This window comes from Rousettus aegyptiacus, unplaced genomic scaffold (genome assembly GCF_014176215.1).
Source record: "Rousettus aegyptiacus isolate mRouAeg1 unplaced genomic scaffold, mRouAeg1.p scaffold_m13_p_1, whole genome shotgun sequence".
NCBI lineage: Eukaryota > Metazoa > Chordata > Mammalia > Chiroptera > Pteropodidae > Rousettus > Rousettus aegyptiacus.
In genome coordinates, this window is record NW_023416284.1 from 37,779,120 (window position 1) to 37,803,489 (window position 24,370).

Sequence of the window (24,370 nt, forward strand, 5' to 3'; positions counted from 1 at the left end):
CAGCATATAGACAGATGCACCATCGGCTCTCTGCCCCACCCCACCCAATATTTACAATAAGCTCATTCAAGTTCAGGTCAACCAATACTTACTGACCACCTCCTAAGTGCCGGGAATTCAACATAAGTAAGGAATAAGATAAAATCCCCACTCATAAGAAACTGAGAATCTAGAGAGAGGCAGATATACTAACAGATACAGCACGGTGACCACAGGTAACTGAGGAAATTTGTAATGAATAGAAAGAGCAGGTGGTTAATCCATCTTTGGTGGCAGGGAGGAAGTAATTTTCAAGGAGCTCTTTTAAAGTATTAAAGGAGCCTTGTCCTAACATCACTCCCTCTCCGAACATATCAAAAGCTTTCACACAATGCGAGAACCACTAACAGGAAAACTTTCCTGAGCTCCAAAGCTTACCGGAATGTCCTCCCATCATGAAACACTCAAAACACAGTCTATACTACTCATCTGATACAAATTCTTTTTGTTCCTTTGTGGTCATACCTTTTTTATGTGTTGAAATCTCTTTTTTCCCCTCCTCTAATTAGATTGCAAACTCCTGGCAATCAGGGCTACGTACTACTCAGCTCTGTCTCTCTAGGGTACAGCCCTGAGCTTAGTGAGAACCACTGATAAAAGTCGATGAATGAATTAAAGGGGGATAGAAGACCTCATCAGGGCAACAGCAGCAGGTGTGGAAGAGAGGGTGTGGATAGCAAAACCAGAGTCAGAATGGAGCTAGTAGTTCAGTGGGCATAACAGTGTTTGAGAAGAGGAAGCCACAGATGGATGTGGGCTAGGAAAAACCAGAGGCAAAGAGTCCAAAAATGTAGTAAAAAATGTTCAGTGCCCCACTTGGTTCTAGTTTCAGCTCCAGGGCCAGGTTCCTCTCCAGATTTTGTTTGTGATCCTGTCCTAATCCAGCCCTGGAGAGTTTAGGGTCTGCCTAAATGCAGGCAATCATGCCTAATAGAAGCCTCCAGTGGGAAGAAAATTGCTTCCATTTCTTAATGCATCTGATGCTGACCTTCGCCCCAGTGGGCAAAGCAAGGCCCCTTGGTGGTCCCATTGTCTCACTGTTTTGTGGTCAATGAATTGATCCAGAGGCAGTTTGCACAACCCTCCAGCCTGCTAGCTGCACATGGGGGAGGGTTGGGAGGAAGTGGGGCAAGGTCGTTGTATACCAATGATGAACAACTCCAACAGTCTGCTTTCCCTACAAAACACCTTGAAAAGCTGCCTTTAACCACGCAGAGATTTTCCTACCAGCACTAAAATTTGCTCCAGGAAAGAGAGTAAGACAGAGGCAGAACCGGAATAAACCTTCCACATATACTGTGTGCCAGGAGCTGTGCTGGCGGTTTATAAACATGATCTCACTTCATCATCACAAGGTAGCAGTTATTCATCCAGTTTTCAGGTGAAGTTAAAGAACTTAAAGTCAAAGAACTCACAAAATAGCATCATTAGGGTTCTAACCCAAAGCCTTTGTTTTTCCTACTAGTTCCTGATGATTATTAACAAAAATGGCCTATTTCCATTTCTAATCTCTATCCCAGGGTTTTCCAAATTTTGTAGAGTTTGGTGGAGTTCTGAGCAGCAGCTCCTCTGAACTTCATAGCTCCCTTTTAAAAATTAAGTTAATATGATGACTCTGTCCATTCTTTGGTTTATGGGTACTCTTTTTCTGTCTCTTTCTCTTTTCTCCTCTTTTCTTCCCTCTCCTCCTTTTTCTCCTTTCCTCCCTCCATCTTTCTTCTCATCTCTCCCTCAAATACACAGTCCTGACTACTCATATTGATCACTGGGTCCTTAGCTCACCTGCCCTTACGGGAATTTTATTTATTATAATTTGCTACAAGAGATGACAGGTGCTCCATGCAGTTCTCTATGATGGACCCCGGTGACCGACATTATTAATAATAACAATTATTGCCATAACTAGCATTTATTAGGTGGTGACTAAATACATACATTTTCTATCTTAATCTTCATGACTATCTTTTGTGTCAGGTAGCCTTCTGTATTCCCACTTTTTAGATGAAAAGGCTGAGGCACAGAAAAGTTAACACTGACCAGAGTCACAGTCAGTAAGTAGCAGAAAAAGATCTGAACTGTTATCATTGTGGTCTATTTTCCTTCAGTACATTTTGTTGAGATAGGCAGATGGACACATATTTACACCAAATGGTGGCATAAGACCATAGTTTTACATTCAACTTTTTTCACTTAACATCATATTATGAGCATTTTCCCATGCCATTCACTATCCCTTGATAAACTGATTTTTTTTTTTTAATGGATGCATAGCATCCTATTGTATGGGTCAACTACATCGTACTCAACTCTTCCCCTACTATTATTATTGAATTTTTAGGTTGTTTCCCTTTTTTCTTTTCCGTTTTCTACTACAAATAACAAAATAAGAAATGTGTGTGTGTGTGTGTGTGTGTGTGTGTGTGTGTATCTTTATCAACTTTTAAGGTGATTTCTTCAGTCAATTCTATATTTGAGGTTATTGGATTTGTAAACATTTTTAATGTTTTAGATGTATATGGTTAAATTCTTTTCCTAACGGGTTGTACCAAAATTTATATTCCCATTTCATTGTTCTCAATGTCATTGAGTATTACAGATTTTTAATCATTATCAATTTGACAGGTAAAAATAATATTGCATTGTTACTTTAATTTTTATTTTTTATTCCTAGAGAGGTTTAAATTTTTTCAATTTATTTATCATCTGAGTTTTTCAAAGAGTTGTCTAATTCTTTAAGATGTGTTTTCTTATAAACTGCATCATTCCATAAACATTAAGAATTTCATTTGTGGCAAAATTACTTTGTTGGTGTGTAATCTACCACTTAATTACATTCATTGTTTCCTTATTTGAAATTCAGAATTTATTTTCAGGGGTGAAATTCAGTAGTCCAAGTCCAACATTATCTCACCAGACAAGGCCACCACAACATCTGTATTAAATCTTCTCGTGGTCAGATGAATTTGTTTTTAGAGAACCTTTGACTAAGTTGTTTTAAAAAGGCGCGAAGGTCATTATCACAGTTTACCAAATGCATCAGCTTCTTTTCTTCCTGGCCATGTGGCAGGGCTGTGATTCCCTGCCATCCTTAACAACGGATTTGCAATTTGACTTGTTTTGAGCAGTGAAAGGTGAGCAGAGGGAGTGTCCCTTCTAGACTGATGTTTTTGGAGTAGAGCGGGGTGACTTTTCCCATTCCCTTACCTTTTCTGTAGTAATCTTGGGAGCATGTGACAAGATAAAGCCTCCTATCACCTAGATCCCCGAGTGGCATCAAGAAAAGCCCCTTCGAACATGAGTGTGTTTATGAAAACAACTTTAGTTGCACTAAGACACCGCAATTTGGAAGCTGCTTCACTGCAGCCTAAACTAGACTCTTCTGATCTCTGTGTGGGTACCACTCACTACTATCTTCTTTCCTTCTAGCCTGGGCAATGCCCAAGCTCCATACAATGGTTTCTCCATCAGCCTGGGTGCCAGACCACAACCTAGCTACCCTGACAACAATAGAAATGTATGTGGATGACAGGCTTTGTGTCTAGAATTGTCAGTTGAATACAGAATGTTCATTTAAAATTGGATTCTAGATTTAAACACTTAACAATTTTTAGTATAAGTGTGCCCCATGAAATATTGGGGAAATGCTTATACTAAAAAATTATTCCTCCTTTGTCTGAACTTCAAATTTAACTGATGTCCTCTATTTGCATTTGTGAAATCTGGTCACCCTTTATGTGATTCCTTTAATATCTCAAAATGTCTTTGGGATTTTTCATCCTTTAAGAACCCTTTCCCTGGGACACAAGCTTTTTCCTTCTAGACCTCAAGGTTGTCATTCCATTATCTACAGGCATTTAGCATTGCAAAGAATTCTAAGACCAGTCTGACTTTTATTTTTATAGGATATATTTGTTCCTTAAAATAAAAAATATAAATCAATAGCACGTGTTTCAGTATAGCGTTGTTTTCAGTACTTTTGCCTACTTTTCAATGAGCTGCTCATTTTGCACCATCAGCTCAGGGAAGTTTCCCTCATTGTGTGTTTGATTAAGGCATCTTCACATTTAATGTTGTCTCTTTCTCAGGAAGAAGTCCCTGAGTTTTAGATTTCTCTTTCTGTACTCTCTGTCCATCATATTTCTTTTATGTCATTGTTTTAATCTCGTTGTCTTTTGCTTCTACATTATACGAACATTCTCATAGCACCTTCCACATCACTGACTCAATTTTCTGCAGTGTCAATTCTGTTCTTTATAGTTTCCAATGTGGGTTTTAATTCTGCTATTGTGTTTTTGGTTTCCTATATTCGGCCACTTCCCTTTTCATCTGATTAGTGTCCAAACATCTCAGGTTCTATTCTTTATTTCATAAATTCCTCATTTTCTTAAATTTTATTGTAATCACAATGCAAATGCATCCTAAAATTTACTTCTACTTTTCTATATTTTAGATGTATACTTGTCTCCTGCATCTTGAATGTCACGTCAATCTCTGGGTTCAGAATTCTCTTTTTATGCCTATTGCTGTCTCTTAACTCTCCTTTGAACAAAGAGCCATTGCTTGCTGTCTTATGTTTATCAGTAAACATTGTGAATGGGCTCTTCTGTGGTTTTCTTCCCTGCCCAACTGGCTCCTACAGGAAACATGTTTCAGTTCTTGATCTTTAACACTGGCTTATATATGTAAGGCTTGGCCAACACTTGTGTCTAGGAATTGCTAATCGAGTGGGCCCTGCTGTCCTGGAAAGCCATTGCCGCTCCAGGTACCTGGCAAGCTGACTCTGCAGAGAAGAATTAGTCTGAGAGAAGGAGAAGCCATCTGCGATTTCCTCTTACCAGAAATTGCATGAAGGAGTGGGACACCCAGAATGTACGTTTCCAACTCAGGTTAGGAATACACAGAGGAAGTGTATAAAAACCTTCAACAATCCTGCTCCCACAACTCCTGAAAACATCTCTGATTCTCTAATCTCTTCTCCCCTTTTGGCCCACACAGCTCTTCATGGCACTATGTTGATAGTGAGTATGACTTTCCTCTCTTCCCGTATGTGCTGGAAAGTGTCGGTGCCTTCAGTAAAATGCTACAAGTTGGTGGTTGTTTGCAGGCCTGTTTCAGATGCTTAGCGCTGCCCCCTCACACACACACACACCCCACATCCAATATCACATCATATTCTTGGCACTTAATACTCCCCGTGCCCAGGCTGGCATATCCAACCTATTTAGATAGGCAGTCAGGGCAATCCGTTATTCAAGTAAGAGATGAGTAAATAGGTAAATAGATCTATTTTCTCCTGAATTCTGTTTTCCCCCATGCCCGTTCATGATACTAATCAACATCACCTTGCCCTTAGCCAATCCCAGATTTCTCTGGAGCTTCATGCAACCTGTGGCTGACTTAACCTTCCTGATGCTCACCTAAGTGTCATTACTGAATAGGAGGAGAGGATTTGAACAGCCGCCTTCTTGTTCTGCAGAAACTATGCATTTGGCATACAATAACGACCATGAGGGAAATTGTCAGGGCTGAGAACTGCAGAGCCCCCATAAGAGCTCTAGCCTTTCAACTCCCCTCCTTGGGTGTAAGAGCAAATCTCCAGGGGGTGGATGCTAGACCATCAATGGTTGTACAGATGACAGCAAGAAGGAGAAGGTGTAGGATATGATATGGACACCATGCTGAAGGCCCCACAGGCAAGGACCTACCACTGCTGATGTGTATGACAGTCCTGTTCTAGCAAACGTCTTCTTAGTTTAAGTTTGCAAAACTGCTCTTGTTTGGGTGACAGGTGGCTGGGATCATTATTATTATTTTTTATTCATCAAACCCACAGGAAAGTCTGGAGGGGAGGGAAGGGGTGCAAGTCTCATGTCTGGACCTAATAGAGACTCTTGAGCAGCCACAGAGGGGTGCAACCTCTGTGAACTTGATTTTTATCAGCCACGAAGTGGAGATAAGCATACTTAATTTGCAGACTAGTAAGGTTAAATGAAATAACACTGCTAAAGCCTCTGGCAGACTGTCATAAATGTAGCAGGTGCCCAAAAGATGTTAGTGATTACCATGATGTATTATTCTGTCCTATAAGACAGATGTGCTTATATGTTTCTTACTGTTCAGTATAGACTGTATTTTTCATCCTTGTACTTTCCTTTGTTTTCCTCTAGTGTCTCAGTTCTTATCGCAGGAAGTTAGCAACTATTTGTTGGTTGCCTGAATGAATGTTTAAATAAACAAATATCTGAATGAGTAATTCCCTCATGAAATGGAAACAATATTAATTTAAGAAGGCTGGAATTAGAGGCCGATGGTTAAGTTTTTTTAGCAATCTGGGGGCCCAAGTGAAAGGGAATTGGGGTCTCTTGCTGGTACTAAGCAGTGTATTATAATCAGTTCACTTCAAATACATGTTCCACTATAATATATGTGCCTCAAGATTAGGGCCCGGGTCTTATTGAGCTCTGCATCCCATACCGTGGCTCGCAGTAGCTCCTCATAGCTGTTTTCAGAATAGAGAGAAGACTGGGTAGAGCAGCTGCCCAGCTGTACCTTAATTTTGATGATGTCCGGGTTGTACTGCACCGCGTCTCCCCACTCCTGCATCAGGTCTGCTGTTGGTAGGTCCCTGTACGCCAGGGCAGTGATGTACTCACTTGCTCCTCCTCGCACAAGGACCACCAAGTCTTCTACCATGGTATTTCTCTTCTTTCTGTCTAATTTGGACAGAGACGTGGCATGTCAAGTAATCCACTTTTGCACCTTGGAATTTATGGCAACCCAACCAATAAGCATGATATTCACTGAGCTCACTTTGCAGATGGGGGTAGACAAGACACATCCCTGTCAGCAAGGGAGTCACAGTGCAAGGGATAAAAGACAGCTCACCCAATCATATATGACACAAGCTGGGGGCCAGACAAGGAAGGAACATTTATTTTGAGCATCTATAAATGCCAGTCACTAAGTGAGCCTATCTGTTGATAGATAGATGATAGATGATGGATAAATAGATAGATAGATGTAGATAGATTGATAGATAAGTAAATAGGTAAATAGATCATTGATAAATACCTACACACACATATATACATATACATACATATATATGTATCAGTCTACCTGTTTATACACACACACACGCACACACACACACATACATATATATGTATATGTGTGTGTGTATATATATATATATATATATATATAATGAGTAGATTGGTAGATAATTGATCACTTATGTGTCAGTTTTTAATCTAAGTGTTGTACAAGTATTAACTCAATCTTCACTATGAAATAGGAACTATATAATTACTTTACAGAAATCTTAGGCACTAAGTGTGAAAGAATTTAGCCAGCTAGCCTTGCCCAAGCTCTAAGCTACATCACTTCTTTGTGTAGGATGACAAAAGTGGGGAAATTGGTAAAGGCTGGCTCTGCATGTGATACCCTCTAAGGAGTGTCTACTATAAAGTGAGCATTATTTTGACTCTCATGGAGTTTCCCAGAAAGCCCTCAGTTATATCGGTGAGTCATTCCTATTCTAATTTGTCCATGTGCTCGGTGCCAAAAGAACTGGTGTAAAGTGACTACTCAGCTCCAAGCCTGCAATAAAAACCTGAGCATCATAAAAAGAAGGTCTTGTATACTGCTGGCAGGTGTGTAAATTAGTACAACCATTTTAGAAAACAGTTTGTTATTATCTAGTCTAGATAAAGTGCATACTCTACAACCCAACAATTTCACTCCTAGGTGTAGTTCCCGGAGACACACTTGCACATGCAACCAGATGACTGTAAGAATATTCATAGTAGTATTGATTATAATTACTTGAAATAGAAAACAACCCAAATTCAACAGTAGAATGGACAAACACAAAGTGTTGTAGTCATATAATATAATATACAGTAATGGAAATAAACTAACTAGAGTTATACATTAAAATATGATGTTAAGTGAAAAAAAGAACAAAACTGAAAAGATTACATTCCATGCATATAAAGTTCAAAAACAAGGAAGACTAAGCCATCATGGTTAGTGACACATATGGGTGGTAGAACAATAAAGAAAGGAAGAACATATTTAATACAGAAGAGAGGAGTCGTGAGTGACGAGGGCTTTTGGGGTGCTCAGAATGTTCTATCTAGTAATTTGGATGGGCGGTGGTTACTTTACAAGTCATCTATAAAGAGAACCTATGTTTTATGCATGCCTCCCTATGTATCTTCCAACCCAGCCCCACCAAAATGAACAAATAAACAACAATAACTACACATCAGCCACAAATGCAAGAGATTGTTCTAGACTAGCAGTTAATTTTTGTTGTTTTGTTTCACCGTGAAACTCTTTCTTTGCATAAGCTTAGTGAGTAGAGCAGATGAAGGAGAGCTACTTGAGGTGTAGGAGGGATTGGGGATTGGAGCCCTGCTGATCAGCTCCTTTCCTATTCCACTTGCTGTATCGATTCCCAACTCCCTTGCACCGCCTTCAAGTTTCCTGCTCCTAAGACATTTGGCTCCACGCCCTGGCTTCAATACGTACCTCTGATCTTGTCTCTCCGGCCATGTGGACTCCGCTGCATAATCTGTGGCTTTGCCTGCTCTTCTAGTCTTTGTATCGCCTATTCTCTCAAGGAAGGATTAGCCTCCTCACCTGCCTCCTCCGCCTCCTCCACCTGCTCTGGATCCTAGCAATCTACCTCTAGCCAGGCCAACTCCCAGCCCTCAGAATGAATTTGCAGTTAGATTCTTTTTCTTCCTGCCTGAAACACAACTTTGATACTTTACTCCTGCAGTGGCAATTCAAATGACCGCTCCCTCAGGAAGCCTGCCCTGCGTTGGGTGCTTATCACTGTCCTGTCATTGGTTCTTTGTTTACCTACTTCATGAGGATAGAAACACACTTTTATTCATTTTTTGTATGCCCAGCACATAGTAGAGGCTAGGCAAATTTTAAATAAATTATCATTAAATTTTAACGCATACATTTTAATAAATAAATAATTATTATTAAATTATTATTATTATTATTAGAATGCCTTGGAATTTCCAGTATTTAGCTTAAAGAAAGACAAGATCATAGGAGTGCTAGAGGGAAAGATGATAAGCATGGAAGCCCTGCCACTCACCTTTTATTTCATTCAGAATACTCTCGCATTTCTCCCATGATGCACCCAGCTTGATTAAGGCAATACGAATTTTAAAACTATTTTTGGCGCAGTCATGAACATCCTTAAGAGAATAATCTGAAAGAAGCAAGAAAACAGGCTCATGACCTAAAGGTAATTCATCCTGTCCCTTTTCCTGTGATCGATTCCAGAGGCCTAACCCTTCCCGGATGCCATGGGGCCATACAGGGACTCAGAGTCAAATAAATGGGTGACCAGCCAGATGACAAGAATGAAGCAGCTACTGCACCAGGAAAGACACTTCACAAGAAGATCAGTAGTAGCATCCCCTTCTAGCCTCCTCAAAGACTCTGAGGGCTTTTGCTGCCCACCAAAGAGGAGAAGTGCTCAGTCCTTTTCTAAAAATGTGGTTCCTTATCAAGTGTCTAGGGACTGATCCAGTGAGTAGAGGCTGCTGCAGTCTGCCTGCCTTTCCCTGACCCACCTTTTCTAATCTTTGATGTAATAGAAAGAGCTTGTTAGTTGATTAATGGAGGTAATGCAATAAAGTGTCTAGTACCGTACCTGGCAAAGAGAAGGGACCCGTCCCCTTTATTTCTTCTTTATTTTTAGATCACTTCTCACTTGTTCCTCCCTAATTCTCTCAAAGGCATCCTCCTCCCCTGGGCTTGCTGAAATCTCAGGTGTGGCTTCCAAGTACCTTTCTGTAGCACTTTGAAGCCAGAGCAAGGATAGGAGCGTGATTTTGACTACTGTGGCTGTTAAGTTAGTAATGTTATTATAGAACATTATTAATCTCTTTTAATTCCTGTACTAATAAGTTTTATAAGAAAAAGCACTTCCATGGTAAATAAGATCAATGTTGTTTCAGAAGAGGTGGAGAGGTCATTTTATAGAACTATGCTTGTGAAACTCTAAAAATGGGGTCTCTTATGTTTCCCCAACTTATCTTATCACAGAGCCCATTTGAGGGAGTATGAAAAGCACTTCTGAAAACACTGGTATGGAGAAAAGTACCCTCGGTCTTGGCAAGATTGAGGCCGCCATAACATAAATTTACATTACGCACCATGTGTCTTTTAGCAAGAACACTGGACTTATAGCCAAGCCATTGCTCTGCCACTGTAAACTGTGTGACCCAGGGCAGTTCACTTAACCTGACGAGTGCCCTGTTGTTTGAAAGAATACTGGACTGGGAAGCAGGAAGCATACCTTAGACTAATAGTTGGCTATAGTTGGAAAGATCTGTAATATCTGGATGAAGAAAAAATTATAGAGGAGGAATGAGAGTTTAATGTTAGTTTGGAGGCCATGGAAATAATCTACAGCCTTGATAATTAAAGTATGGTCTATAGATCAGCAGCATCAAAGCTTGCTAGAGCTGCAGAAACTTGGGTCTCACCTGAAACTTATTGAATCAGAATCTGTCTCTTACAAGATTCTCAGATAATTTGCATTCGCATTTTAAGAAGTATTGGTCTTGGGGTGAGGGTAAGATGGTAATAGTAAAGACAGAGAGAAAATATAATTTCAGGATAGAGATGATGAGACTTGTTAACAGGTTGAAAGGAATGTGAAATAATCAAGGTTGACTCCTAGGTTTTTAGTTTGAGCCACCTGTCGGATGATGCAACCACTCTGAGATGTGGATGACTATGAAAGAAACTCATTAGGGAAAGAAAAGCAAAAGTTCTCTTTGTGGGCATGTTAGTGTTGCAGTGATCATTAGACATTCAAATGGAGAGATCAAGGAGCCATTCTGACATAAGCTCTTGGCTGCAGAGAAAAGATCCAGGATGGATTTATAAATAGGGAGTTATCTGAATATTGAAGACATTTAAAGCAGTGGTCCTCAACCTTTTTTGAACCAGGGATTGGTGCTCCTATGAAAATCTAATGGCTGATGATCTGAGGTAGAGCTGAGGTGTTGATGCTAGTGCTGGGGAGTGGCTGCAAATACAGATGACGTTTCACTTGCTCACCCACAGCTAACCTCCTGCTGTGTAGCCCAGTTCCTGACAGGCCACAGACCAGTACAGGTCCATGGCCCTGAGGTTGGAGACCCCTTAATTAAGGCCATGGGATTAAATGCTTTTGTCTAGAGAGAGTAGTTGTAGAAAAGAGGCCTGTGCAGAGGGCTGGGTAGAGGACAAACATTAACAAGTTTAAAAAAAAATAAAAGGGAGGAGGAATCTACAAATGAAACTATGAAAGTATAGTCAGGGAGGGAAAAGGAAAACTAGGAGCACATCTTATAACTCTTCTCCCAGCAACTAATGGAAGCCTCTCCCCATCAACACACATAGCTCAAGCTGTGCCCAGTCAGGAAAGCCATGGCCCCTTGGGCCGTGTACCTGCTTTCTCCATGGCATCTTGGTTTACAATGAGTGTGTATTCATAAACACCTCCAAGCACGGCCTCTGTGATGTAGTGGGTCCCAAAATCACGGAAGAGATCTCTGTACTCCCCGTAACTGTACTCCAGGGGCAGTTGCTTGACTCGCTGCAGGAATTCGTAATGGAGCATGAGGCTTCGCGGTTTCAGCTTGTAATGTGCCACTTCAAGGTCAGAACGCGCATGCAGAAATTTGCTTCTCTAAATGAAATACCAACATGGGAAAACCAGACCTTTAAAGTTAGGAATCTGGAACGAGAAGATGAACTTTACAAATACCATCCTATATTCTTGGCCTGGGATCATCACTCTTACGATTCCTTTAGGATACTTGAGGAAAGAGGGCCTCTCCGACAAGCTCTCAATTCTCATAAATATTCTAATGTTCTTTTCAGTTTGGAAGAACTAGTTCTTTGCTCACTTCCTTAATATAGCAAATAAGGAGTAAAAAGCGGAAGTTACCAGAAAATAGACATGGCAGGGAGCAGCATGGGCACATGGGGCCACTCTGATGGGAATCAGGGTTTGATGACCCGCAAAGGCAATTTTATGTTTTTTGAAGAAAAGCCACTCAAGAAAGAGTAAAAGCAGAGCTTTAGGAAGGCTAGGCATTGTAGTAGTATATGGCGAGAGACTATACAGTACAGCCTGCACACCACATTGGGGCCTGGTTTTATAATGTTTTGTTGGAACACAGGCCCATTTGTTTATGTCCACAGCTGCTGTCACACTACAGTGGAAGAGTTGAGTAGTAGCAACAGAGCCCATTTGGCCCCGCAACGCCTAAAATATTTACTATCTGGCTTATTACAGGAAAAGTTTGACTCCCTGTGTATGGGATGGACTGAAACATGATGATGACAGATGATGTATAAATATCCAGGAGGTATTAATGTAAGGTGAGGTGAGAAGTCCCTACACTGCTATGGAGGCAGAAGAAAAGGTGAAAAGGTAGAAAGTATCCATGAGATACAGTCTATCCCAATCTTAAAACTTTCAGCCAGTTTGACCTATGAGCTCGTCAGTCATGCCACCTCTGGTAGCGCCAACCACCCAGACTTCCTTGCTGGTCTCTGCCTTTCTCTCACTCCATCTTAGTCTTGCACCAGTGACTCATGACTCTTCCTTCTTTCTGACCCTTACAACCTAAGCAGTCACCAGGTGCTCTGTTCATGATTTTTCTAAATATTTTAGGCTTCATCTCTTGCTTGGATTATGATATTTTCCACTGATCTCTCTTGTTCTAGCCTGCCTTCAATGCTCCAATCATAACTGACATTCTTAAATTCTGATAGTATTAGTAGAATGCCCCTCTGGACTTAAAACAAAACCCTGCATTGGCTCTTTATTGCCTCCAGAATAAAATCAACTCCCTTGCTTTGAGTATAAGAGCTTCACAATCTGTCCCCCAATAGCCTCTTTGGCTTCAACTTCTACAACCTGCAAGTATTTCTCTCCATACTTTACTATTTTCCACCACCTGCACCATACATCAGACATCCTCCAACTTCTCACTGTTCTCCGAATCCTCCATTCTCTTTCATAATACAATTTGTACATGTTGTTCCTTCTGCCTAAAATGCCATTCCCCTCCCTTTTTGCCAGACACACACCTACTTATATTGGAGTCATATTTAGCTGTAGCCACCTATTTGATACCACCTCTGAATTTCCTAGACACATACTCTATCTTCCAGGATTGCATTGCATATTACTTATGTTTCCTTTATAGAATATACCATGCCGTATTATAACTGATATTAAAAAATTAAGAATAAGTTAACTGCATCCATGTTTATCCCACCTGTTAAGAATTAAAGGCAAGAATTATGTTCTATTTGTTTTTAGGTCCCAAGTCTCTGGTGCCTAGCACAAAATAAGCACTCTATAAGTGGCTATTTGAATCAGAGAAGTGGGGAGGGAGGGAGGAAGGGAGAGAAAGAGAAAAGGAGAGAAATAGAAGAAAGGGGGGGAGTTAATGGATGGTCCTCTTCATTTTCTCTCCTAACAAGATAAGTTCCTTTTAATCAGTCCTAACCATTCATCATGGTATTTTGGTCTCGAATGCATACAAAGTGTCATTCTGAACCTAAGAAATTAAAAACGAAAACAAAAACAAAAGCTTCTACCACTGAGGATCTCACAGCCTAGAAGAAGGAAAATAAGCAAAGGAGATTACAGCCTAATTAATGTTTGCTTCTCATTTTCTAATGGTTGGTATTTTAGTGGCACAGACCTTTCCGAGCTGCTTGCCATTTCTTTTTTTCTCATATAAACCTCTGTCAACTTTCAGTCTTGGACTCCTCCATGTACTTCTCAGATTAATTTTCTGTCATGTCATGCTCATGTTGAAAACTCTCAGAGAAGAAAAGGCACCTTCCTCACTCTGGAATTCAAAGTTCCTCAAATCTGCCTGTTACCTGTTCTCCAACATCACATCCCGTTACTCCCCACTCTAACTACTCCTCTTCCAACAAGTTACAGGTTTGACCTTCACCTTATGGGCATTAGGGAGCAGATGATATACTTAGATTAGCATCAGAGAAAGTTTCCTGGCAGCATATCAGTTTCACGAAACACATTGGAAGACAGGAGACCCCTTAGAAGGGCAGAACGAGAGATGAAAGGGCCTGGGCTAGTTAGGGTATAATAAAACTTAGATTTAAAAATATCGAAGAGGACTTGGTGGCCAACAAATGCAGAAGTGAAAAGAGAGCCAAATGCGATTCTGAAATTCTTAGCCTGAAAAAATAGAAGAAAAAGAATGCTATTTCACACAGACAATTTAGGAGGAAGAACTTGCTTTGGAATGTCAGCAAGGCATCCAGATCATGTTGCCCAGAAGACTGGGTGGTATGGCTCAGAGCTTAACAGGAAAGTTAGAAGCAGCAATGAAGGCTCATGGCCTTGTTCTCTTAGAGGAGGGAGGGGAGTAGAAGCAGTCACCCAGGCTGCCTGTAGAGTAAGAAGGGGAGATGTCATGAACAAATAACGAACAGGCTTAGATATTAGAACCCAGGAACGTGTAACTAACTGTAAGAGGCAGGAAGAAAGTGGGAAAAAGTGTGTGATGGCGAGGTCAGTTCCACCAAATGCCCTCAAGACGTCAGAGACGAGGTCTTGGATGACATTCCAGAGGCGAATGTCAGCCGAATGTTTAAGATGGTAGTCAATTTGCTAGGTTTACTAGATTTACTAAATCTCCAGGGATGATTTGGTTTAGCAAAGCTACAGTCTTAAATTAATGAAAACTAAGGGAAAAAGTTAATTAGAAAATGAGAGTAAATAATTAGAGAAGACCACCACAGCTTGGCCTTTCTTAAAAGTAAGACCATGCTATTTTGTATGTGTGTGAAAAGATTTTCAAGATAATAGAAATATAATTGGTTTCTAGGGCTAGTAGTTATGTGAAATATAGAAACATCGGTGGGCATAAAAATTCAAATAAATACATAGAAATTGAAGAGAAACAAAAGGGTACTTACAGTATGAGAGAATCGTTTGGTTCGGCTAACAAAACGTTGGCTATTATCACTTGCCATGTTCATACCAAGTTGAAATATTCCAGATATTTTAAAACCAAAGCTGAAACTAAACTTGCTCTGTTCTGCCATTGTGACATTGTATTCAAAATCTGAGTATGATTCATATTCTGTCAGGGCAAATTCATATTTGCTTTGAGTCTAAAGGAAGAAAAAAGAAAATGTTCCTTAGTTCAGTACAGTTCAATACAAATATAAACAAATATCCATAGTACTCTTACTATGTGTCAGGCTCTGGACTAGGTGCTCGGGATACAGAAAACTCACAGCCAACTGTGTCCCCATTCCCATAACTCTTGATCCAGGAGGAGAGACAGATGTGTTCAGTACTGTGGGGTGATATTCAGAGGTGAGTGCTTGATTTGGGTAGGAGAACATTCTGGGTTGTGGACTTACCTTAGGCAAAGACATGGAGGTGGGAAAGCATAGGATAGACTCAGAAACTGCAAGGGGTTCTAGTGTGGTTGTATCAAAAGATGCAAGAGAGAAGGGAAGAGAGAGGTGTTGTGAGAGAATGTACAGGAATCAATTACTTGTTCTGAAATTGGACTTAATCCAAAGACGAGTCAACAAAAAAAAATAGCTGAACTTCAGGAAGCTCATTACAGGATAACATAGTAGTTGGATTGGTGGAGACGAATTTGGGGTCAGAGAGACAGGCCAATGAAAAGGCTGTAAGAGAAGTGCAGGTGATGAGGATCTGGTCCAAAGACAGTGTAGTGGGGATGAAGTGGCAGTGACAGGAAATTGTCTTTGAGAAGACTCGGAAGAGCTATTTACTTGAAAATCAATGTTTATCATCCTGTGCACAGTGGAACTGCTAAGGGTCCTGTCTTGGTGGCCCTGGAGTGACAAGGACCAAACTGTCTCCACCCCCCATCCCATCAGCTTCTGGAGGCTTGCAGTTCCCATAACACCTTAGCTGCCAGGGAAGGAAAGAAGATGTGCCCGAGTATGGCCTGGAGGAAGGCTGCCTGATGGGGATGCATCACTGCTATTTTCTAGTTGGGTAACCTTGGACGTTTTACTTAACCTCTCTCTATGCCTCAGTTTCTTCATGTGTAAAATGGAGATGATAATGGTTATTTCCATTGGGCTTGTTCCGAGGGTTGAGTTTACACAGGTAAAACACTGTATGGTGCCTGGCCCAGCACACAAAAAACGCTGGTTATGAAGAGGAGAGACATTAAAAGCTATATCCTGCCTGGGTTAGGAGCTATTTTTAACCTTGATGATAAATGGCTGTTCTAGGATCCTCCCTTGCAAGTAGAGGCTATGGGGATGACACCGTGGCAGAGGGTGTGTTTTTCCTTAGGCTCATTTTCTTTTTTCTTTTCTTCCTTATTTTTTTTTTTTGTTGTTGTTGTTGCAGGGGGCGGGGGTGAGCAGTGGTGCAGGGGCGAGGGAAGGATGCAATAAGTATGTGTGGGAAGAGGGAAGTAGGAAGGGAGACGGAGGAGGGGGTAGTGCCCTAATCTCTCAGATTGCACAATTTTAGAAATGGAAACTACCATCAAGGTTATCTAGTCTGGCCCCCTCATCTTATAGACAAGGAAACCGAGGCCCAGCATGGAAAACGAACTTAGCCTAAAGTAAAACTAGGACCTGTGGTAGAGCCAGGCCGCGAACCCCAGCGTCTTCCCTCAGATTTTAAGTGTGTGTGTCCTACAGTAACATAATCCACTCTGAATCCCGCTCTCTGTGAGATCTCTCTTAACCATAACAGGTAGACTTTTAGAACTTCAAATGCTTAGAACAATGCCCAATTCTAATACACAAGGAATTGATAACAACGAGGGTTAACACTTCCCCAGAATACACCGTTCAACCAGGTACTGTGTGTAGTAAACATTTACAAACATTATCTCACTAGTTCTCTCCCTGCAGGATAGAACCTTTATAACTCCCAATTTAATGATAGGAAAATGGATGCTCAGAGCATTTAGGATTACACAGATGATAAGTTACAAGAGCCACCACGTCTGTGAGACTCCAAATTCTAAGCTATATTTCTGTCTTCATGGTAGCTTTTGATAATATTGTTAGTATAATTTCTGCTACTACAACTACTGCTGTTGCTATACATACCGTGTCAGCCTCATCACTATGTCTTGAGGAAGGAATCACCCATTTTACACATGAAAAATTGAAGCTTAAAGAAAAAAGTGATGCCCCCAAGCTTGCCCAGCTAAAAGACTGCAGGCCAGGCCTCAAATCCCTGCCAGCTGGCTCCTCAGCGAGTACTTCTTCCGTTGCCCTGAAGCGGTTCCCTGGCTGTCACCTACCTGTGGGGTGTAGCTCTCCACGTTGTATGGCTTCCTAAACCTCGTGTTCAGTATGTAATGGGGAGAGCACCCACCGCCGTAATACCTGTGATCGAGAACCGGGCCTTCCAAACTGTTTGTGAACAAATTAATCCTACAGAGAAGCATGGGGAGGAAGCAGAGGTATGGGTAAGCAGCGGGTTGTGTAATTTCAACTAGTAGGCCTAACCAAATGGTAGGGGGACCTACAGAATTCCTTGGCATAGCACTCAAGGCCCTTGATATCTGCTTGAAACCAGCTTTCCAGCTTCATCTGGCCACTCCCAACCATTACCATATACCCTAGTCCCCGGCCATTTGGATAGGCCTGCTCTTCCTCCAATCTGCTTTGCTCCTTCTCTTATGTGTAAGGGCTGTTCCCCATGCTTAGAAAGCCCTTCCAGCCATTCAATGTTTTCTCTCTTACTTGTTTTTCAAGATCGAACTCTGCCATTGCCTGTTGTGGGAAGCCTTCACTGACACTTGCTGTACGAAGCTGGGTAAGAGACCCTCGTAAGACCCTGTGCTTGCCCCATTTATGCATTTATTGTTCTGTACTATTATGGTTGCCTTAAAGGCTCGTCTACCATAGTAGGTAAGAACATGGACTCTAGAGCCAGACGTCTGGGTTTCAAATCCCTGTTCTGCCATTTATGAGTTGCATGACCTTGGGCACATCAGTTAACCTCTCTGTGTGTCAGTCTCTTCATCTGTAAAATGGGAACAAGAATACCTACCTCGTGGGGTCGTGAGGAGTACATGTGTCGTACTTGTTAGTTGCATAGAACACTGCTTGTTATTACTTATGTGTCTGTTGCCTGTACTAGATTGCGTGCTCCTTGAAGATGTGGTTTTCTTCTGAATTTCTGTATAACCCATATCACAAGGCACAAAAATAATTACCATTTACCGAGGGTCTAACTGGAAACAGACATAGTAGGGGGTGGCTCCATGTAACACCTTATTTAGTGTCCCTGAAGTTCTAGCAAGAAAGGATGAAAATCCTATCTCTAATCAGACATTATTGCTCACTGTCTCCTAAGGCAGGCCTCCATCTGAACCAGTTCTGACTAGTACCAAAAGTTCTTTTTTGTTGTTGTTGAAAGGAACTCTGTCTTTTTTTCAATGTCTGCCCATTGGCTTCTATTCTGTTCCTAACAGAATTGCTTAGGCTGTCTTTCCCATGGCAGAGTTCACGTACTATAGTAACATATATTTATTGATTTTATTTACCAAATATAATGCGGTACTTCCTTTGTGGAGGAACTGCAATAATCGATTTACACATATTGACCTATTTAATCCTTATGAGGCTATATTATTATGAGATAACTATTATAGTTTACCCATTTTACAGATGAGGAAAGGGAGGCACAGAGAGGGAAACTGATCTGCCCAAGGTCTCACTGCCAGCAGCCACTGAGGGGTGTGGGGGGCAGGGCAGGATTAGAAATCTGAGGGTCTAGTTCAAGAACAGAGTCCACACTCTTCCCACCACTCAAGCTGTCTCTCATTATTAGCTTATTCGATCCTCACAGACCTTGAAAGAAGGGTACTATTCACTTTTCTCTACAGATAACAAAACTAAAGCCCCACACAGTAAATGCCTCACCTGAGGTCCTGTGGTTGGTGAGCTGACCCACTACCACCTCTTATAGCTCTGAATGTTTACTCTGTCTCCTGGGGCAGCCATGTGACCCCTGTGAGCTATCTAAACTTTTCCAAGCCTCAGTTTCGTTACTGAGGAGGTGGAAATTAATTATAATAACTGTCTTATAAGGGGGTCCCGAGAGGAGCTCTCTCCATGTGAGGAGTCTCTCTCTCTGAAGACAAAATTTGAGGATCAAGATTTGTTTTTTGTTTAGGAAGAAGGAGAATTCCATTCAGGGTCACTGTCATCCTCCTTACATTGCATCGGAAACAGTGGTTTTTAATTCGTGTGAGGGGAGGCTCTTAGTCTTTCTCTTGGAGGCTGAAAAGCTGTAGAATATGGCAGGCAAGTAAGGCAAACACCAGGCTAGTTTGGTTCCTTCTGATCTTGCTCCTCCGACCTTGCCAGAGGATTGGATTAACTCAGAGATCCCCAGATACAGATTGATTGCAGAGCCATCTTGGAAATCCATTTCTTCACTGACTACTTAGAAGACTCTCTTGGGTTACAGAAACATATAAAATCTTTTCCACAACTTGTCAATAGGATTCAAAGGTAAGGCTTACAAAGCACCTAACGCAATCACGTAGCAGGAGTTAAACATTTATCCCCAGCCTTCACATGAAGCCTATGAGGTCTTAAATCACAGCTCTGTTCCTAACTCAGCCCACCTTGTGGCCCGTGTCTGTCCATGGGACGTGCTCCAGGAGTTCCCCAGACCTGTCCTCAGAAAAGAGCCATGAGCATCCACTTACACTACAGTCTATTGTCAGAAAGGAAAAAAGGAGCAACTCTGTTCACATTAGCTCCCTTCCTTTCTCTTCTCTGGAATTACATTTAATCATGTGCCTCCTCATCCACACCATAGAAACACAGTAACTTACCCACTGGCCAGTTTGTCAATTGCCCAGTATCGGTCCATATCTTGCTGACATTTTTTATAAATCTTTTTACAGTTTCCCTCATCTGACTGGTCCCCACAGTCGTTGTCCCCATTGCAAAGGAGTCTGCGGTTTACACACCTCCCTGGGATGGAAAAAGGATGTTACACATGGCCACGTGGCTATCAAGAGGGGAACTAACATGGTGTGAGCACCAGGTGATACATCAGACACTTTCTGGGCCTTTAATGCTCGGTTTTGACTAGTCCTCATGTATCAGAGTGGGTTGGAAATGACATTTACAGTTTACTTCCCCAAAGAGGCCAGTGTTATATTTCTGAACGCACTTTGAGGGGAGATTATTAAAGGTAGGGAATTAAATAATTAAATGGAAAGCACCTGATAGGTAGGGGTTGAGTGGCCAGATAGGAAGTAAGTCTAGGGTTCTTTCTCTGAGGCTCGGGAGAGAGGCAGGTTTGGTGGGTCCTGCAAGTAATACTAGCTATGTGACCTTCTATATGTTACCTAACTCCCTGCCTCAATTTATCCATCTGTAAAATAGAAAAGTCATAATATCTACACCCTCGGGTTGAGGGGAATTTAAATGAGTAAATAGAACAGTACTGACTCATAATGCATACCTGATAAATGTTATTACTATAATTAGTGTTTCTTGTGGGCCAAGTGCACATTGCCAGTAAATATTTGCAGCAGAATTGGAACCCATTACTGTCTAATCACATTTTTTCCCCACAAAGCTGCACTGCCTTCAATACCATAGCCATTTGGACTATAAAAATAACTGGACTAACAGTTTTAAATCATTTGCAACGCTTTTGCTTCCTCTAAACTTTTTTCCCCACTTTTTCCCTTCTTATTTGTATATTCTTCAGGGATAAAACCCATAGTATGGGTGACCTTGTTTCCTGAGATGTGTCTGGTCACATTTAACTAATATTCTTGGGGTGTTAAAGGCAGAAGAATAACAGTCTGGTCTTCAAACGTTCTTACAAGGCACTTAAATTAAACCCTGCCTGAATAACCATTATGACTTTGGTCAGAATCATGGAACACTGGCCATAATGAGTCCATGGACACACTGTAAAAAAGTCCTTCAGATTTATCGGGTGAATTTTGCATTTACAATAAGCCCTAGAAATTATTCTAAGAATCTTTTCTTAAAAGATTCCAAAGCACAGTCCACATGGATATGGTAAATGTAGAGTGTTACAACTCCCACCTGCATAATTTAGGTCAAAATACTCTTATTTTGCTGGACACTTGGGGAAATAGAGAGGCATGTGTTTGCCTGGGTTAGCCAGATGAATGAGTAGAAAAGACAACTGTTTACTTAATTCTGCAGCTGATGGTTATCCATTTGTGTGCCCCTTCCTTCTTCTGTTCATCCATCCATATGTTCTTTTTTACTTTCTTTCCTTTAATCAAAAAATTTCTGACAATCTCATGCTGGACTTGGTGGTACAGAAATGCAAAAGATAGGGACTACCTCTCCAAAGATTTTTCAGAGATAAATGGCACTAATCACCCTTATTTAACTGTTTTAGCCTTTGCCACATTTTCCTTAGCCCCAAGCTTCTGAGCAAGCCAGCAGAGCTCACAGTCTGCAAAGAGTTTTCATGTCCATTGTGTCCCCTGATGCTTATAACAAATTTGCAGGGCATTTTGATTTTATATTGAGAGAACCAACATACAGAAATGTTAAGTGAACTCTCCTGTGTTTTTGAATGTCAAAGAATGTGATTTGAATTCTCAAATTTCTAATTGCAGCTCTTTCACTTACCTGCTATATGACCTTGGGCAAGTAACTTCTACAAGTCTCAATTTCTTAATTTATAAACTGGAGATAAGAATAACACCAATTTTAAAGGATTGTTTTTATGAAGTAATACATGTAAAAGGAGGTCAGAGATTTGAAGACAAGGAAACTTCCTGACCTGACACACGAGTCTGATCCTGAGCACTAGGCAATGTCTGGAGCCGCCACCATCACGTGCCGTCACCTAATTCGCTAGCTTTTCAGTCCCACTTCTGTGCCCCTTCATACCTGTCTGCACACACACAAAGCCTTCACATCGCACTTGACTTCTGCATGGTGCTTTGGTCTCACAGTCTTCGACTTCTTTGTCAGAGAAGTTGCATGGGTCCCCATGGAATTGAGAGGGCCGAAGCAAGGTGGCGTGTCTGTACTGGAGAAGAGAGGAACGAGGTGAGCCGAGGGCAGAGTCTCAGGACCCTTGGAAGCTGAGGGATATGCTTAAGGATCTATGTTGCGATTGGCCGTTTGCCTGACTATTTCAACTAGACTGTAAGCTTTCCAAGGGCAGGGGTCTTGTCTGATCTCTGCATCCGTGATAACCAGTAAAGATTTCCTGAATGTGAGAAAAGCATGAGCCTTGGAATCAAACAGTAGTAAGTAGATTGATGTGGCCAGTTCAATATCACAAAACCACAATCTCTCAGCTTGATTACTCCAATGGGCTGACTCAAGTATTCTAATTTACTCAGTATCTTATAAATGCAAAAGCATGCACTTGGGAGACACAACAACGGACTCTGATAATTTCTAGTTATGTGATGCTGGGCAAGTTACTTAACCTCTATGATCTCAATTCATTGATCTTTCAAATGGAGATAATACTACCTAAATGTACAATTATGAAGTTTCAGTTATATACATGATATATATATGTGTGTGTGTGTGTGTGTGTGTGTGTGTATATATATATATATATGAAATCTCATGTTGTCTCAGTCAATCTTTCTGTACCTCTACCTTCTAATTTGTTTATTCCAGGAACATTGATTGAATTTCTCAAATATTAATTGAGCCTTCTAGTGGTAAAAAAAAAAAAAAAAAGGTAGATGTTATTTATGCATTATTTTGTTTGTTTTTAATCATCAGTATGTCCTCTGGCCTGCCCTCAGGTATGTCACAGATGGTGGCAGTGCTAATGGTAGGCACCACGCAGTGACAACAGAGTGCAATGGTTGGCACAGTAGAGGAAGTACAAAGAGCTCTGTAAACTCATGGGGACTCCCCAGTGCGAACTTGGGAGACGGGGAAGTGACATCTAAACCCAAAAGATGAGAAGAAAAGTCACACAAACATGGAGAGCTGGTATGAGTTGGGGAGAGAAGAGCAGTCCAAGTGGAGAAAATTGCTGCACCAGAGCCGAGAGATGGGAGAATGTGCCTTATTCCTGGAAACAAAAAGAAATTCATCATGGCTGGACTGAAGAGTGCAAGAGTAAGAGTGTCAAGAGATGAAGGGAGACATAGGCAGGAGCAGGTAATGCAAAGCCTTCCAGGCCTCAGCAAGGTTGAATTTAATATTTTACTATGAAACAATGGGAAAACATTGCAAGGGAAGGAAGTGGTCAGATTTGGGTGACTTCCAAATGCTAGTTGTAGTCAAGATTTTGATGCAAGAAAGGGGGCAAAGCAGGACAGCAGCCACTTTGAAGACTGATATATTAACCAGTTATAGTTATTATGGGCCTGGTACCTGGAAATCCGAAAAAGAAATATAGACAACTGTTCCCTCCTGCTGCTTTGTATTCCCAGAGGGTCTTTCTTCCTGGAAGGCAGTGGCTGGCAGGACAGGGATAGGGTCTGCCAAGAAGATCAGTAGAAGACTAGCCCTAGGCACCAAACAGAAAATAGGTTCGAGGAGTGTGAAAATGATGGAGGAAAGACATCTCCTAATTCCCGTTGAAATGTTTTGATGAACCCAAGCCCATGAACCTGCAGACAGTGGTGATGTCCAGCTGAGGGAACTGCGTAGCAAACTCTGAGTGAAGAGCTCTGGATGGCTGGGTGAATGGGTGACTCATGCTGAGTCTTTGTGGTTTATAGTGCACATGAAGCAGTTATCCAGATAATTGGATCGATGTTGATAACTTCAGCAATAAAGCCTACTTTGGGAACTGAATGATACTGCTTGGCTCTCCACATTGATCCAATTAAGTGTGTAATTGTCCTGGGCCTACTTCCACAGCCTCTTTAAGGTCCCAGCCCATGGCTGGTTTGGTTTTCCAAGGAGCTGAGGAAATAATGACCATTCTCTGACACATCTGCTATTACCAGAGCTGGAATCCAGCCCTCCTATGACAATGGAACCTGAAGGACAAGTACTGTGGAGGCTATGTGTTTTGACTGGTAGAACATTAGACAAGAAGCAAATGGTCTGAGTTCAAGGCCTGTATTTGCTGTTAGGTGAACCCAAGAACTCACTTATCTGCTCTGAGTCTCTGTTTACCTATCTGCCTAAGAGAAAATGTAATAACTATTCCTCATTCCTTACAGAAATATCAGAAAATATAATAAGATCAAAAAACACATATTTATGAGGCACCTATTATATGCCAGAAATTGACCTACACACTGAAGATATAGAATTGAATAAGCCTTTAAGA

At 41.3% G+C, this 24,370-nt stretch overlaps 1 protein-coding gene across 1 annotated transcript in view; it reads right to left on the reverse strand.

Annotated features, from left to right (window-relative positions):
* The window catches only part of C8B (complement C8 beta chain), a 37,659-nt gene that overhangs the window by 6,087 nt on the left and 7,202 nt on the right, over positions 1-24,370 (reverse strand). Inside the window, exons 3-9 of the mRNA XM_016159879.2 lie at positions 22,000-22,141; positions 19,938-20,079; positions 17,385-17,517; positions 15,043-15,240; positions 11,518-11,758; positions 9,164-9,280; positions 6,589-6,752 (exon numbers count right to left, since the gene is read on the reverse strand). Coding sequence (XP_016015365.2) covers positions 6,589-6,752; positions 9,164-9,280; positions 11,518-11,758; positions 15,043-15,240; positions 17,385-17,517; positions 19,938-20,079; positions 22,000-22,141 — 1,137 coding nt within the window. The remainder of the gene's footprint in view (positions 1-6,588; positions 6,753-9,163; positions 9,281-11,517; positions 11,759-15,042; positions 15,241-17,384; positions 17,518-19,937; positions 20,080-21,999; positions 22,142-24,370) is intronic.